The sequence below is a fragment of the Thermobia domestica genome, chromosome 4 (assembly GCF_964235325.1).
Source record: "Thermobia domestica chromosome 4, izTheDome1.hap1.1, whole genome shotgun sequence".
NCBI lineage: Eukaryota > Metazoa > Arthropoda > Insecta > Zygentoma > Lepismatidae > Thermobia > Thermobia domestica.
Window position 1 is genome coordinate 300694087 of NC_137457.1, and position 17680 is coordinate 300711766.

At 34.3% G+C, this 17680-nt stretch overlaps 1 protein-coding gene across 2 annotated transcripts in view; it reads right to left on the reverse strand.

The window, feature by feature from the left end:
- Window positions 1-1322: 1322 nt before the first annotated feature.
- The window catches only part of brun (trafficking protein particle complex subunit brun), a 101814-nt gene continuing 85456 nt past the window's right edge, over window positions 1323-17680 (reverse strand). For both annotated transcript variants that reach the window (XM_081756372.1, XM_081756370.1), the window contains exons 21-22: window positions 12082-12305; window positions 1323-9353 (exon numbers count right to left, since the gene is read on the reverse strand). In XM_081756372.1, coding sequence (XP_081612498.1) covers window positions 9168-9353; window positions 12082-12305 — 410 coding nt within the window. In that variant the 3' untranslated portion in view covers window positions 1323-9167. The remainder of the gene's footprint in view (window positions 9354-12081; window positions 12306-17680) is intronic.

The window sequence follows — 17680 nt, forward strand, 5'->3', positions numbered from 1 at the left end:
TTGTATAGTATTTTTGTAAAAAATACTTTTATAGAGGAACTTTTTATAATAAAACTTGTAGTGGGAGCTCGATTCCGGACGCTCTTTTCATTAACAGCTCTACCTCTTCCTTATATATGAGACAAAAATACACAAAGTTTTACAATATATATATATAGTCGGAAACAAATGTTTCTTTCCTGTAATTGAATTTCTCAGAATGGAGCAATGTAACATGAACTATGTCAATGACCGACACACGGAAAAACAGAGATAAGTTCTTAGTGTCGCGTGCTGTTTTCGGAAGATGAGTACAGCCTCAAGGAAATCACATGTACTGATTGCAAGCAACTAGAAGATTTTGTCATAGATTTTGACAGCTCCAAATCAAAACACTCAGTGAGTGGACTGCGAGTGCAATGATATTCTAGTTTACCTTGGTTTTCATAAAAACGAAGAACAAAATATTTTACCGTTCGAACATTTGAAAAAATACTTTTTCTTAAAAGCTTAGGATGGTGGTGAATAGAAAAGTAAAAGGCCTTATGCAGAGTCATTCTGGCGTGTGATTAGTGCCATACTAAAGAGTTCAACTAACATGTTTCCTGCAGTCGTCAGGTCTTTAGTTTGACGCTAATCATACGTAGAAACGCCTCTGCATAAGGCGGTTAGTGTCTGAAGTGCCCCGGCGGGAAATATTTATCAACAGCAATGATAATAATAATAATAATAATAATAATAATAATAATAATAATAATAATAATAATAATAATAATAATAATAATAATAATAATAATAATAATATTTGGTAGTAGAAGCAGTAGTACGGAAAAATTAAATCGGAAAATATGTTTATTTAACATATTACAACTTTCGGACCTAAAAGTAACGCGTTACTGTCGAAGTAGCGTAACTGTACTTTTCTGGACAAAGTAACGCGTTACATTTTAAGGGAAAATAAAATAACTTGTAACGCGTTACATTTTTACAAGTAACTTACTTAAGATTGCTTGGATTAACTAGAGCCTTCTACGAAGAGATTTTAGTACTAGTATCTTTCTACCCCTAAACAAAAGGTGCTGAATGTTTTTTCATTCAAAAACAACCGAACGAACTAAACGAACCAGTCTTCACAACGAACGAGTTCCTAATGAACAGCTTACGGAACCGAAATACCCGATAAGTTCGATGCTGGGAAAGAGACCTTAAACTACAACAAACGATACAACAACTAGAATGGGAGGAGAGGAAATTCTCTACAAAGTCGCAACAATCGTGAGACAATTTTAAGGCAACGTACGACTCAGGACGGACAATTCTAAAAGGAAATAAAACACTTAATATTACTCTTAAACTGTCAGTATTTAATTGGATTCTGAGTGCTTCTGGAAGAGTATTACAACAATCATACTGACATCTGAATTCTTTTTGTATAAAAGAAAACTAAACAACTGCCTTACCATTTTAGTTAGTGAAATTATCACTATTTGTAGTGCTGTGCTACAATACACAAGAGCTTGTACTTGCTTTTTGCTTTACATATACATATTTAGATGAATATAATATATTTAGTAGTATTTATTTAATCTGTAGATACACTTGTGTTTATTTATATATTACAACAAATACTGCTTTTATTTTTCACAATATGTACATATTCTCTTGAAATACACTGTACCTAATTTATACATACTTTTTCTATACTATACATTAACATATATTCTTTAATCTTACATACATACATACATACACGCACTCATATCCACGAAGATTATGCATTATATACATATAGGATGTTTCTGATGAGATATTTTGATATTTGTGGCACTATCGATTAATCTGAATAAAAGAAAAATAACTGTAACATGTGTCCTATCATTAATAAATTCAGAGGTTCGAAACTAGTGCGTAACAACTATTATCACTGTGTTTACTTTTTCTTTTTTTTGTTTATTCAAAAAGTACATATTAGACAGCAAAGGTGGATCCTAGGGAGTCCGGACGCCTTCCCCTCCGAAACTCTCTGTAAATTACATGCAATTTTAGGGGTAATTTTGCTTATTATTCTCACACATGTTGAATTTGGACACAATATTTATTGAGTGTAGATCCCAGCTCTTTACTTTAAACATGTCGAAATTTCAATTTTTGTGGCTTGCAAACTCAGAACAGTCACTAATGATTTTAGAGAAACTACTAGCGTAACTTATTAGCCCACATGCAGGAGAGAAATGAAGCTGCATCCTTTGACAAGAAAAAGTTATTTAGTCCAATTAATCTATTAGAAAAACTAAAAGATATAACGTAAAATATGTTTAAAATTTTCAAGTGATGGAATTTTCATAAAACGTGCATTATATCCTTAGAAATATGTTCCATTATAACGCTATTAGCACAACAGTGGAGCGCCAACAAAGCAGCTGATTATATGGTCATTTACAATCAAGACAGGCTTTGATAAAGGGAAGAAACTATGAGATGTTTCACAATCTATGATCACCAATTTAGGAACTTATACTGAAAATTAGTTTAAACTTATTCATTCTGACAATGTTTAAATAATGTAAAAGCTCCCACTTTCTGATCGCTAGAAGTTGTTGTTGTTACAAGATGCAGTACTAATGCTGGACTTTCAGCACAACAAATGCTGGTGACGGCTTTTCTGGAACATTCTGGTTTATTCAACTTAGCAACATGGATTCAGCCTTCCATATTGTCACTACTTATTTCTTACGTACTTATTTCTATTTTACGTCACACATACATCTAGTTTATACAAAATATATCTTTGCATAATAGTTTTATAGGCGCTAGATTCGAACCTATTTAGAATTGCATACATTTCTTGTAGAAACTTCTTTATTCAGAATAACTGATTCGGAATCCTAGCAAATTATTCATTTTTTTTTTCTCTCACACATCCTAACACACAACACCTCTATTTTATGTAGTTATTCGAAACTACGCAGGGAAAAAAATATTACGCAATACATGATATGCCTTACAATTCTGTAGGCCTACCACACCAATAAATTTGTTTTCAATTTGATAGGTTGGTACTATATTATACATATATCATATAGCATAATAGTAAAAGTTTTAAAATAATAATAGAGGGTCATGTTAACAACAACAAGAAAAGAGGTTTCTACCGTTTTTATATATAAGGCACACATTCCCTCAAAAAAATAAACCTCGTTTCAAATAACCATGCACCCGCAAATGTTATTGTTGTCATTAAAAAAAAAAAAAATCAAAACTATACAACAAATAATGGCACATAAATAATTGACTTTACAAAGAAACGTAATAATTACATTGATCAAGCATTAATATTTTAGACTGAATCTTTTGTAGGTACATGTTATAATTAGTTTAAACTCTAATAACGACGAGCTGGTGCCTCGTCTGAAATACGTGAATTATTCATATAAATTATGTTCCTGTTCCTTTCAGACTTCAATTTTAACAATTCATATAAGCTGTTTACATATTTAAGACAGTTAGTGCTGGTTTCTCACCCAATGAATTTTGAAACTGCGGAGAACCAAGATCTCGTAAAGAATATCTCTGATACTTTCTTTTAATTTTTATCCTAAAATCAATCTATATGGATTATTCCTCTGTTACTAACATAAAGAATATACAGAATAAATTCGCAACGCTGAAATCGAATCATTGACAATATACATCATTGTCATTGATTACTTAACGGAAAGATTCGCTACAGCAGTATTAAAAACAGGCGATTCCAAGAAGATTTATTTTAAGAATTGATCAGACATTTCCGCATTTAGTGCTAAAGAGTGTGCTCCTTTTACTAACGACATTTGAAGTGACCAAATATGGAATTTTAATGTCAGTTTATGTATTCTATATCTAAAGGGTAGAAAATCGATCCGGAGTGGTTAAGAAAAATGGGAAAATGGAAGAAAGTAGGAGAGAGAGAACAGTAATATCGAATCAAATTAAAGAGAAAATTTAATTAGAAAAATTTTTATTAAGAGTGAAGTGATTGAAACTGTGATGGATATAAAAGTCAGGAAGGGAAGTAATTTTGGAATTGATTGATACTTCTGACGAAAACATCTTTTAACTTACGATGTAGTTGTTTAAGGGTAGGATTCGCGGTTGAAAAGGTGGTTTCGGTTTGAGCGAAATGACCACCGTGGAGGCACAATATTCAATGATGATCATAATAACTAACCGCATACGACGATTATGGCTTCTTTTATGGACTTCAAAGAATGTAGCGTATAATATTTTGTTATTGTTCTGACGGTATGCTTTGTATGATAAACGCTGATCAGTGACGACTTCTTGCGTGGAGTAACAATGGTAGCAATCATAATTTTTACCTACAAACCAAGAGAAGAAAACACACTTCTTTCAGGATGATATACTACGATTAGGACATTAAGTAAATTCTCTCCCGTTAGTCTGTAGCAATAAAACCGTAATTTTTAGCGATTTGACTTCCTTTACAAGCCATTGTGGTGATTACATATGCAGTAAAAGGCAATACGAAAGTTGGTCAAATGATGATATGGAAGAAACAAATGAATAAAAAACCTAATGGATATCAAGTTCTTTACCGTGGAACCACTTTTTTTTTCATCAATCACACTATAATATCACAATACTTCTCCTTGACTACATGAACCTAACAAAAGTTGTTTTAAATAAATTTATTTTAAGATTGCAAAAAAAAAAAAAAAAAAAAAAAAAAAAAAAAAAAAAAAAAACTAAATAGCACCATATTACTATACTATGCTCGAACACTAAAACCACAATCTCTGTATAGCGCTTTCTTAAATGTCCTTACTCCTAAAACCGGAAGAATGAATTAAAATCATATTTCGTGTATTTCATTTATTTACGAGCTACAAATTTTCGCAAATTGACGTCTTCGAAAGAGAGTGAGAAAAGAAAAAAATGTCCACATCAGAGTCTGGTCTTCGTACTTCAAATCCACAATGTGTAGGATGTCCTCCACAATTTTCTTTCTATTTTGTTTTCAAACTTTTCTAAAGACAAGAGTGTTCTTTGACTTTTATGAGCATGTTGTACAGTACTGTGCTCTACTTAACCTTAAGGCTTTCACTTCATAACACCATTTGGCACTTATATTACTTTTTTAAGCAACGAATTATGGAAGCGAAGAGGTACAAAACAGTAATAGTGCCCACGTGGATAAATCTCGAACAGAGCTATTTATACTCATTTGAGGACGTGAATCCAATGGAATTACTGTTAAACCTGAGGTCACGAAGAAAATTACCTCAAAGTTGGGATATAACTTTACTTATATCTTAGCTATTAGTGGTAACACATTGTTTTTTCAAGATACTGTGTAAAAACTACGTACAATTCCTGTATGGTTAAGTTATTTTTAAATGCTTAATACAACTAAGAAATCATTAGTGAAAAGTAATTTTAAAAAAGCGATGACTTGAAAAGTTGAGACAGTAGAATTATTCTTTAGACGTGTAATTATATTTATTTATGAATAAGTATGATTAATCAATCTTTTTACACTCCGGTAGCTATAAATTGTATAATTATATTAAAGTGTGTACTTTTTGTGTCCATTCTAAGTGCTCCTGGCCAAGAAAAGGAGCCTGGTACTTCTGTCTAGCAACTGAACGCTACACTTCATCCTTCTGATAATACTCTAGATTAAAAGAACTTTTTATTTTGCTTCTTTTATAACTTTTTGTTTATATTATTTTGTACTCAATGATCAAACATGCCTTTTCTTACATATACATAGCAAAAAATGATGATATTAAAACAACCCAATTTGTCTACCACTATTAGTGTGTTATTTCAACACCAAAGCCATAGCCTTCCTACGGTATCAAACGTTTTGTAACTGACAGTAAGAGTTCGTTCTTTTTTTTTTGGGGGGGGGTATGGGCAGTTTTACGCGTTATGTTTGAAAATAGTTGTATGAACGTACTAATTTTCTGGTAACATCTACACTAGAATTCCTGCCTTCTGTTGTTCCAGTAGGGTACAAGTCCCGCCATTTGTTGTTCCTATGTACATTACGTTCTGTAGCATTGAACCGCAAGTTCATTACGAAAAAAAAAAATGTATACGACTAAGCAATATTTGCAGTAGGTCATTATAATCAATATCATTTTATCTTCCATTCTTGAATCACTTTTCTCGTGATTCCATTGACGAATATGTTTAACAATTCCATTGGACTTCCAAGTTAATATAAAAAGAGCAATTAGAAATTTATTCACGCGTGAGCACTTTTACCAATGGCATTATCGGTATTCTTTAAACGTATCACAAAATGCACCAAAAAGCTAATGTCATTCTGTGAATACGAGAGGTTTTGCAGCTCTTTTTACGCTGTGCACTTCCTTCATTATTTCAACAACAATACACCTACCTATATTTAGTGACGTCGAAACCTCAACTGTCTAACAGTAAATTTGAAAGTTTTGCTGTCCTTTCAAAGATATGCGTTATTTCATGTACTCTGGCAAAAATACATCCAAGTCACATGTATTTAGTAAAACAAAAAGACCAATCTTAAACCTAAGACAGCACTTACATTCCGAACTTGAATGTTGTTTTTTCAAAACTGGTATATATCTTTGAATTCAGTTCTTCCGAGATGTGCAAGTAACATATAATTTGCACATTTTTCATTAGCAATTCTTTCAATTAAGAGCATACTTCACTAAATGATTCAATCCATTATTCGCATTAATATCAGAATTAACCCACGGCATTAGTATTTACCAAAAAGATGAGTAGGCGGGGATATTTCCCCCATTTATTTGCTTATTGTCCTAAATGTTAACGAAAGTCGAAAAACTCATCTCCGTATCATCCAAAAACACGAAAGTACCATTCTGTAATGCTACCTTCACACTTATATAATTGCTATTTATAACGTGATAATGAAATAAATAAATAAAAAAAGATATACTAGCAAACTATACTGCACAGACTTTTTTTAAAACATCATCCAAGAGGTTTTATCGTCTGAAATATATCCATAATTGTTGTATACAAGATTCTCAAAAACAGTTTGGTTCTGTACAAGATTTTGATCATTCGAACCTTACGAAATACTTATTTGTGCAGGACATCACAGAAAAAAAATGTATCCACGGTCAGGTTTAAAATAATAATAATAACCCACATCTTACGTTAAAAAAAGAACGACTTACCCTCGTATACATAGCAGTTCTTTCTTCACATGACTGTACTGATGACGTACTACTCGAACTTACCACAGGAATCCATCATGTCACACGTTTAAAGAAACGTCACATGATGTGTTTCCAGAATGATGGAATTTCCAGTGTGAGAATCTATCCTAAAACTTGAAGATCTATTCACCTCTCCTAAAGTACATCAGACCTTTAGCAGATGCTTTTTTTTTTTTATTTATTTATTTATTTATTTCTTGTACCACTACAGGGATGAGATTATACCACGAAAAAAAGGCAAAAGTAAGTATTCAATTAAGCATATATCTAAATGGAATCATTAATATTGTTTTACAATATCCGTTGGCCCGTATTTTCATTAATAAGCGCATCAGAATGGCTATAATTTATTCGTCTTGTTTAATTTGAATCCTAAAACTCACGTATATCTCAATAAATTTTGAGTTTATAACCTTTCAAATTATGCATACATTTTCCAGAGACATCCTGCACGCACATTGTAAACTAAATATTAAAAAAAAAAGAAAAAAGAAAAAAAGAATGTCCTTATGTGACTTGCGATTTACTAAACTGATTATATTAAAGCTAGTTTAATTAGCTCACGGGATGTAGAATTTCCATCAATGATTACATTACACTCTCATAAAGATACAACAGAAAAGATCGTACGTCAAACTTTAAAATAATACTGTATTTTGAAATAAATTAAATCAATATTTTCCTAACGTATTGCAATTCTATTTTATGTTATAAATCGTGCGTACATTTCTTTTTCTAAGTAATTCATAGTATTGTATAAGTATAGAGGACCAGATAATTTCTTCACCCAACACCTCTTCATCGAGAATATGTTTTTTTAAAAAATGCCTCTAATTCTTACAATACCCAAGCATCTATTGCTGTATTTATTGTTTTATTGAGATTTGGAGACACAAAATAGATTCATTTCATAGGAATGCACAGTTGTCTGTCAAGCGATCAGAGACATGTGACTGCCTCCTAAGTTAATACAGAGTAGTCTGTCAGGTGGTCAGAAATGCGACTATTTCTTAACTGATGCACAGTCGTCTACCCGGTGATCCGAGACATGTGGACATCGCTTAATTTAAGTGTTTTGGCAAGATATAGAATTTTTAAATTCAAAATACACTATTCCAATGAGTTACGAGGAAACGCACAAATCTCGTCCACCACAGTATATGACGCAGACTGGAACCAGTTATTAAAAGTAAACACTTTACCTATTCTGCAAGCGAAGCCTTTTCTATCAGTTACTTCCACAAAAAGACGCAATATATATATATATATATATATCTTATTACACAAAATTTTTGAAAATGCCAAATAAGGTATACTTCCTATGTTCACTAATGTAAGGATAGAAAACATAAAAAAACAAGCTTGAAACCAATCAGTGACGTCTTCTGCTTTCTTGCCGATACATTTTTAAAGGTAAAATGTTTTAATTATACAGTTATCTTATATTTGCTCTTGTACCAGAGTAAGCAATCGATCTAGTACTGTACCTTAAGGAACAACTTTCAAAAATTAAGGCAGCCTATAGACATAATAGTAATAACAAAATACAACTTTACGTACCAGCAATATTTAAAAATTAATAATTTGCATGTATGGACGAAATTAGCTTAGGCATGACAGTCTATTGTTAAAACTATCTGGAAGCATGAAACTTTTTAACTGTGAAAACTATGCAACAGTACACTATATTCCACCAAGAGAAGCAGATTTTTTTTCTAGTAACTTTCTTGTGAAAAATATATAATAACAATTACTTATCTTTAATGTAAATTAAGCTCAAAAGAATCACAAAGGAACGTTTCGAAAATACGTGTTAAGTATAGAAACACATCGCAGTTGTTTCGCACCTCACGTTATCCTCACGAAAAAGAATATTACAATTTTCCGGTACAAAAAACTGGAAGACTGTCGCATACATAATCACATGCCGTTCTCTGCATTACTCTCTCATATATCTACAACAGCTATTTCTACTGGGGGTATATACCTCCACGTATGACCGGCGTCCGGAATGTTCTCGTAACAGACGCCTGTTCTCTGATCGTCGGATGAACATTGAATATCCACTTTGTACTGGCCTGGAGTGAAGAACACTACGCCGCATTCGTGGCGTACACTTCCTTGCTCCGTCAGCTACAAAAGGAATAAGTGTATATATAAATACTTGATAGGTGTGATAACAAAAGCTGTCTCAAATTCTAGTTTATTTTTAAGTTACACGGCACTTAAATTAACATTCGTATTATTATACTTATTGAAGGAAATAATTACCCTAATCTCTGCTTATTTGCCCAATAGGCGAACCCACGAAGGAGCTAAAAAAAAAATTCAATGTTAAATATTAAATAACTCTTCAAGCTGATTGACGTACACTGTACGGACCCTCACAGTGCTTCTAGAAGTGGTTCGATGTATACGTATACGTCCCGTGCAGTAGTGACAGAATGACGTATTCTGCCATGTTGTTTTCCTACACGAACGAAAACGCATGTCACTCAAGCGTAGACTGCAATATGCCGTTATCTGTTGGTTTTTCAAACTGCACCACAAAAAGTTGGACTTCTACACTAACGAGAACATATCATAGAGGGAGTACTTTGTAAGCGCACCATAGAGGTTCTTATTTTTATTATTATAGTATAAATGTCATGATTTTTACATTTTTGTATAGTGAGAAGTTTCGTTTACAAGTCCTGAAAATTTCATTGTAATTGAGCAAATGGTTTTTAAGATATGTTCAATTTTGTGACATTATACGAAAATTGTTGTTTTGGTAATTTAAAATCACCGCCTCGCGCAAAGGCTGATGGGTATTTAACTCTCGGTTCGAAGAATTAAAGAGAGAAATCAGGCTTAAATCTACAAATTGCTATGATTATACTGGTTGAGTAATAGTTTATGCACAATTTTCAAGAATATCATATCTGGATCAAAGTAACAGGTGGCATTGTTGTTTAATGATGAAGCGAAATGTATGTTAATGTAGAGTTTGATGGTGTAGGATCGGTAACAAACATGGGCGCTGTTAAGTCTAAAAGAGTACTGTCCAACATTGTTTATATGACCTTCTTGAATCTACGAAAGTGGATGTGATAAAACATTTGCAGAAGGAACAGTGAAATGATTGTGGTTATCGACGACGAAAAATACTTCGGATTTACAAGTCATGACATGCCAAGAAACTCTGGATTTTATACCGCTAATGCTGCGTCGGCATGTGAGATAACGTCAGATCTACGTCCATGGAAAAAAATCTCAAACGCATCCTCATCTGGAAAGCCACATCGTTGAGGATTTCTCAAAATCTTACATTCGATCCCAGCCATCATTACTGAAACACAGATAAGCAATAGTTTGAAAAAAAAAAATTAGTTTCATTCATCAAGGATTACCACTAGAGTAACGAAATTCTCTTTTTGCCCGACCTTGTGAGCAGCCATTAAGCGAAGAAAATATTAGACTGGCTGACGAGCCAAAACATATGTGCTATTTCAAAAAAGGCCAACTCCCCAAACGTACTTAATACAGACCTGTCGAAGATTTTTAGGTTATGTTAGCTAGTATAGTTTATGAGAGTGCCTCGGTGGCTGAAGCATCGTATCCAGCCAAAGACCAAAGCGATGGATATTAAAGTGATCAAGAATATAATGGAGAGGATCCGAGGAAAACTTATGGCGATGAATTTTTCTCTCTTGTAATTGCATATTCTTTAACGTGAAATAAACTAATCTTCACGTAGAGAGTTTGCGGACATAAAGACGAAATAACTTATTTTTACTTGATTTTATCGTGTTGTGCAGAAACTATTCACTCAACCGTTACTCGGCACTTTCTATTACAAAGGTGTTATTTGTATCCAGCTGTCACGTTTCGTCCAGTTTGTACAATATTATAAGTAGTATATCTGTCACTGTTAGGACTGTTTGTGTCACAATTAGAAGTACTGCGTCACTGCTAGTACTGTGTATCACTCTTAGGTCTATGTTGTCACTGTTAGAAGTACATGAGTCATTGTTAGGAATATATATGTAACTATTACGAGTATGTGCGTCACTGTTAAAGCACATGAGTCACTATTAAGAATATGTGTCACCATTAGGACTGGCTGTGTCACTTTTAGGAGTGTGTGTGTCGCTGTTAAGACTGTCACTTAGGAGTATGTGTGTCATTGTTAAGACTGTTACTGTTAGGACTGTGTGTCACTGTCAGGAGTATGTGCTATGTGCTTCACTGTTAGAAATACATGAGTCACTATTAGGAATATGTCACTGTTAGGAGTATGTGTGTCACTGTTAGAAGTACATGAGTCACAATTAGGAATATGTCTGTCGCTTAGAAATACATGAGTCTCTATTAGGAAAATGTCACTGTTAAGGGTGTGTATGACTTGGAAGTACATTAGTCTCTATTAGGAATATGTGTATCTCTGTTAGGACTGTCTGGTCCCTGCTACGAATGTTATTAATTTATATTTTGCAGAAAAACCAAAACATCTGGAGTTTTGAACAACTTTAGGAGGGACAGACGATGTATATCCGGGTTGTCTGGAAGTCCTACAATGGATTGAAAAAAAGTGAAATGAAATCGTTTGAGTTTTACGTCCCACGGTTATGCCGGTGAGGCTAAAGGAGACGGATACAATGGATTGAATTTGATGTGATTCCATTCCAATTAGTATTTGAATCAACTATACTACAAATCCTGAAAAAGTTAAAAATATTGTCCCAAAATATAAGTGTTGCTTTGACAATTCTTGGGAGAAATATACAATATATAACCAAAGTACTTCACCAACATATTACAATATAAGTTGGCAATATACATATATAATTCAATAACAAGTCATATAAGTAATTAATACCTCAGGAAGTTGTACTCTGTCTGCCCCAGTGCTCGCTAGCCTTGTCTCCAACCGATAGTTATTGACGCCATTTTGATGATCCTGGTAATACTGGATTTTAAGAATCATATTTCGCAGAGGGCGGTCAAGGAAATTCTGTACCGTTATTCCTAATTGCAACAGTTCTCCTAGATGACAGGACACTTCTTCTTGGGGTTTCACGACTTGAGAATTTACTGTTACTTCTGAAAGAAAATAGAATGAATCTTTTATTTATTGGGTACAAAGTGCCCCAAAAGTGTATACATTAGATAGGTGTATAGTATGTCGTGATAGAATAATGGTAAAAGACCTATTCGGTTTGCCATAAGGACCAGACTGTCACGTGATCAGACTAAAAGTCACGTTGCTTGCTAAATCAAGTCTGGAGACTCCAAATCCAGATGCGAGATATTTCAAGCAAGTAACCTCCGTGTGGGGTGCTCTGGGTAATTCAAAGATGGATATACTTTTCATTATTATTGATTTTATTCAGCTTGACTTTTGACATGTTCTGTCCATATTTACCTTACGTGCTATACATCCTTTTTAAGCTCTTCATTATGTCTTTGCAATAAGCTTTCAATCAACCATCTTAATGTAGTTTTTGAGATACGAGTATGTGAATGACTTCATTTTTTTCACCGACTTTATAATGTTCCTGTTTCGTGATTTTTTAGTATGTTCCATCCATTTTAGGCCAATTTGCTCTTGAAATATAGAATCTACAGAGGTTTTATATATTTAAGCTGAATTTCAGCCATCTCCCTCTTTTGGTTTTCTGAGATACGTGGAGGAATTATTTGTTTTTCATTGATTTTCAATTCACATTAATGTTAAGTTCCATCCATTTTAGGACAATTTGTTTTTGGAACATAGAATCTACATAGTCTCTTTTACATTTGAGCTGAATTTCAGCCATCTCCCCCCAAAGTCTGTTAACATCATTGCAACTGGATACGCCCTTACAGATAATGACATTAACGAGTTCCCATAAAGTCAAAATATTAAGCCAGGTTTAATGCTTGAAGTAAATGTCCTCCATCAATGTTATAACATGTATGCAACCTCTCCCAAACACGTTGACAGTTTGACACAAACTGACATTTGCATTAATATCAATGAATGTTTCAGTTTATGAACTTTTTCATGTTATCCATTGTTTGGGGTTTTCTGTCATACACTTTGTTTTTCGTTGCGTTCCAGGAAAAAAGCCCGTTGGCGTAAGGTAAGGAAAACATGGCGTCCAATTCAATGTGGTGAGAAGACAAGAAGACATTGTCAAGAGAGTTCCTTACCGCTAACACACAATAAGCAGTTGCACCATCTCGTTGGAAGTACAGTTCATTTAAGTTTGCTTTAGTTCCGAGTATGGGACAAGCACGAAAGAAAGGGGAAAACAAAGTTCACGAAATATACCTAATTTTGCACCACCCGGTATTTCACCTATCACGTGGGATAAAAAAGAAGTAAAGATATACTGATAAACATAACTACCGCATTTACCTGGTTGTAAGCTGACAAATATGAATTTTATATTATTCCTGTTTAGATTTAGTCGATATTTTAAGAATTCACAGAATAAAAAAATACGTGAATTTCTTTACACAAAAAGCGTATTAATTTGACTCAGGATGTGATAGTGATGACTGAGTAAGCAATTAAACGACAAAAATTTATTCCTTATGCTTTGTACGATTCATAAACAAATTTTACTTTTCCTTTCTTTCATTTTGCTTTGATTTCAGGGATTTCGGCTTATAATCAAATAGATACTATTTGTTTTTGAAAGCTTACAATAAACGAAGATTCGTTGCTGCACAGACAAAAGTCTATGATGGCCTTCCTGGCTTGTCTAGTGGTTTGCTCGTGTGTTCAGAGGGGAGGAGGGGGAAGCGAGCTATTTTTTTTTTAAACCCCAAGCAGAAGAACTCTAACCCCCTTGGTTAGTGGGGGTATAAAAGTGCTCGGATTAGCATATGAGAAGGTCTTCTGTGAAGACTGATAGAAGGCCGGTAAAGTGAGCTGTGCTTAGCAGAAGTGTCATCTTGAACGTGGGTTCCTTCTTTTCTAGCCGGTATTATAAGCTGAAGAGCATGGCAAGACCGAGATTTGAGTGTTGTACCTATTCTTGCCTGATTAAATGCGTTGGGCACAAGAGTGAGTTTCTAGTCTCCAGTTTTCTAGTGAGTTTCTAGTCAGTAAGCTGGAAGCAAAAGCAGGTTGCTAGGCCTGTTTGAGTAAGATGGGTCTCGTTGAGGTTTTAGTGTTGTAGCTATTCTCGCATGATTGAATGCTTTGGGCGGAATAGTGAGGTACTTCTCCGGTACTGTAAGCTAAAGAGCACACATAATACAGAAAGTAAAAAGGTTGCTTGGGTATCCAATGAAATTCAAATAAAAAGAAAAGGAGGGGACTCATCATATATTTAACCTACCCTTTGTATTTTTTTTTTTTTTTTCACGAAAACTATTATTTTTTCACGAAAAGAAGAAAATATGAGGATTTCATTTCTACAAATGTATGTACCTTTCGAAATACCCTTAGAATAGTTAAAAGTAAATACGATACACAGGTGAGTCATTACATTATAATTAAGTATTACTTAAATTTGTCAAATATTAAAATTAAATCATACCGCACATACAGGTAACCTTAAGAAGAAATCACTTAAAGTATCAATACTCCAGTTCTTCGAATTAAAGGAAAACTGAACAATTATTCCCGTATTGACCAATGGGCTAGAAAATAAATAATCTTAGATTGTGCACCCATTCAATACCATTCCATTAATATTTTCTTTGTAAATCACGATTATAAACAGACGATAGAAAGACACACACACATAATATATATACAGTGAAACCTGTCAACTTGGCCACCTCTCTAAGTTGGCCACCTGCTTATCTTGGCCTAGTTCGTCTTGAACCTGCATTTTCCCATAAGACATTCGTTACTTACTACTCTATAAGTTGGCCACCTGTCTATCTTGGAAGTTGGCCACACTGAAGTAATGTTTACCCTATGATAATAATAATAAATTTACCTGTGTATCTTGGCCACGCAAAATACAGTTTTGTTATTTTTCTTAACTCTTTCGAATTCCCATATGAAAGGCAGATGTTCTGTATTTGTGACTGGACACAAAGAAGCATAGATTCGCACGATTTGTTCTTGGAGGTCAATGGCCAGAACTCTACCCTCATAAAGGGGTGGTGAAGGAAGGTGTGAATAAGAAAAAGCACGTAGAGGAAATCAGGAAATGGTTGTACGTATTTGTTTACCCTGTCTGTTTTGGTAAAATCATTAGCTATATCAATTCCTCTCATCAGTGGGGAGCTTTAGTAATTCCGGAAAATTCTCAAGGTTAAAACTAACCATCTCAATTGTCAACTATTGGCACCTGTCGGCTTGTCAAAAGATAGAGGAGTTTTTGAGGTATGAATTCCCTGAAGATTTTCTCAAAACATCTTTTGCTCCGAGGGAAACACTTTTAGCTCATTAAGAAGAGATAGTTAACTACAATATTAGAATGTGCATATCTGCCAAAAAGAATAAAACAAATACGTCTAGAATGAACTACCATTCAGTAACAACTAAAAAGAAGTCATATAAATTGTATATGAATTTCTTAATTGATAACTTAGCTTTTCTTGTTTTCAATCTGAATAACTCGGTGTGTTATAATGTCAATTTCAATAAACTGCGTACATACGCTTCGATTTCATGGTTGTTTGTGTTATTGTGTTTTCAATCCGAATAATCCAATGTACCAGACTAGTTTTCAGGAAGAGAAAGGTATGCACATATATTAAACATACTATAGTAATATTTTCTAGTACTGTATATTTTTATGATTACTCTATATACATTATTTATAAGTAGCTGTCGTGCCACTGATTATTAAAATTTTACAATCAAGTAATACTAGAAATCCTATTCTAAAAATACACAAATCACACTTATTTTCTGTAAGTTGGCCACTTTTCGATGGAACCGATGGTGGCCAACATAGACAGGTTTCACTGTATATATATATATATATATATATAGGGTGTAACATTAATGCATGGCCAAAAATGATGAGGTGATTGTGAACATCGAAATAATTAAAGATGTTCCTATAAACATGGGTCCGATGCTGCTTCGTTTCCGAGATACAGGGTGTTCAAATGTCGAGTCCCTCCAATGGCTCATCACGGAAAAGTGAATGGAAATGTTCAATATTACAGGAATAATACAATCAAGTGGAATTATGTCTGTGCAAATACATTTACACTAACACAGAGAATGAAACAAATCAACATATGAGATTATTGGGTTGACAGTGTTGCTAACCTGGTACAAAGTGTTCTGTTTTCAAATAGCACTAGACGTCCACACTTTAGGATATGGTTGCTGACATCAAAACGTCCTAAACATGGGGCACTGTCTTCCGAAGTTTGTGTGTGGTACAAACGAACGCTGTGGCCTCCATCGAATATCTTTCTCAATTACTTATCTTCGGAAACATGCAATGGTTGTGATCTATGAACCATTGTTTACTCTTGTGAGCCGTTGACTTCACACTTGAATGCCTTGTCTTTCGGAAGCGAAGCGAAATCTGTCCCACGTTTAGGAACTTCAAAATAAGTATCGCTGTTTTCAGAGAGCTCTGGAGACGTAACCACTTGACAGAATGCAACCAAACTACGTAGGAGCATATTTGGGAACATGCAGAAGCGTTTGGTGTAGAAAATAAAATTAGTTCCAATTTTCGTCACCCGAGGTAATTGTGGCGCTGTGCAACACCAAGTAAGTGCAGTGTGGAAGAAAAACGACACTAGTGATGCTAAATAATAAGAAAGGCTGTAATTACCCCTGTGGGTCTCGTGGCGTTGACTACCAATACTATTAATACCCCTTGGTCAGTGGCGGATTTACGAGGGAGGAGCCTTTTGAACTGAAGTGTCCCTTTAAAATTCTTGGATATCTTACAAAAACAAAATTAAATGTTAATCTTTCCTGTGGTTTCTAAAATGCAAGCTCCCTCAATAATTCCAGGAAAAGATTAGTGTCAAATCTCGCCTCCAGATGCTATTGTGTTTCTGTTCAGTATCAAGTGCGGTGAGTGTGGTATAGAAGACAAATGATAGTATTGATATTCAATGAAAAGAAAAGCCGTAATTATGCCTCCGTGCGGCGTGTGGCATTGATTTAATATCGCAGTGGTGTAGTGATGTGTTATGAGCGATGATGATGATGTGGGATCCTGCCCAAAGGCAGGTCTTTGACATGAAGGTCTCTGAGCAAGAAAAATGCATGGTGACTAGTACCGTATGAGAAAAAGGCGTTCTAAGAATGGGACCTACAGGGTAACAAGGGATCCGACTCACGTGTCTCTTCACCGGAAATCGAACCCAGGACCCTTTGAACACAAGGCAAAGAGTGTGGGAAGAAAAAAGAAGAAAACATCGGATCACCATCAATTCACTCCTGGTACACAGTGGCCCTCAAACCCGTATAACGGAAACACATGCAGGCGTGAGTAAGCCCTGGAGAGGTAATTACAGTCTTTCTTATCATTTAGCATTACTAATGT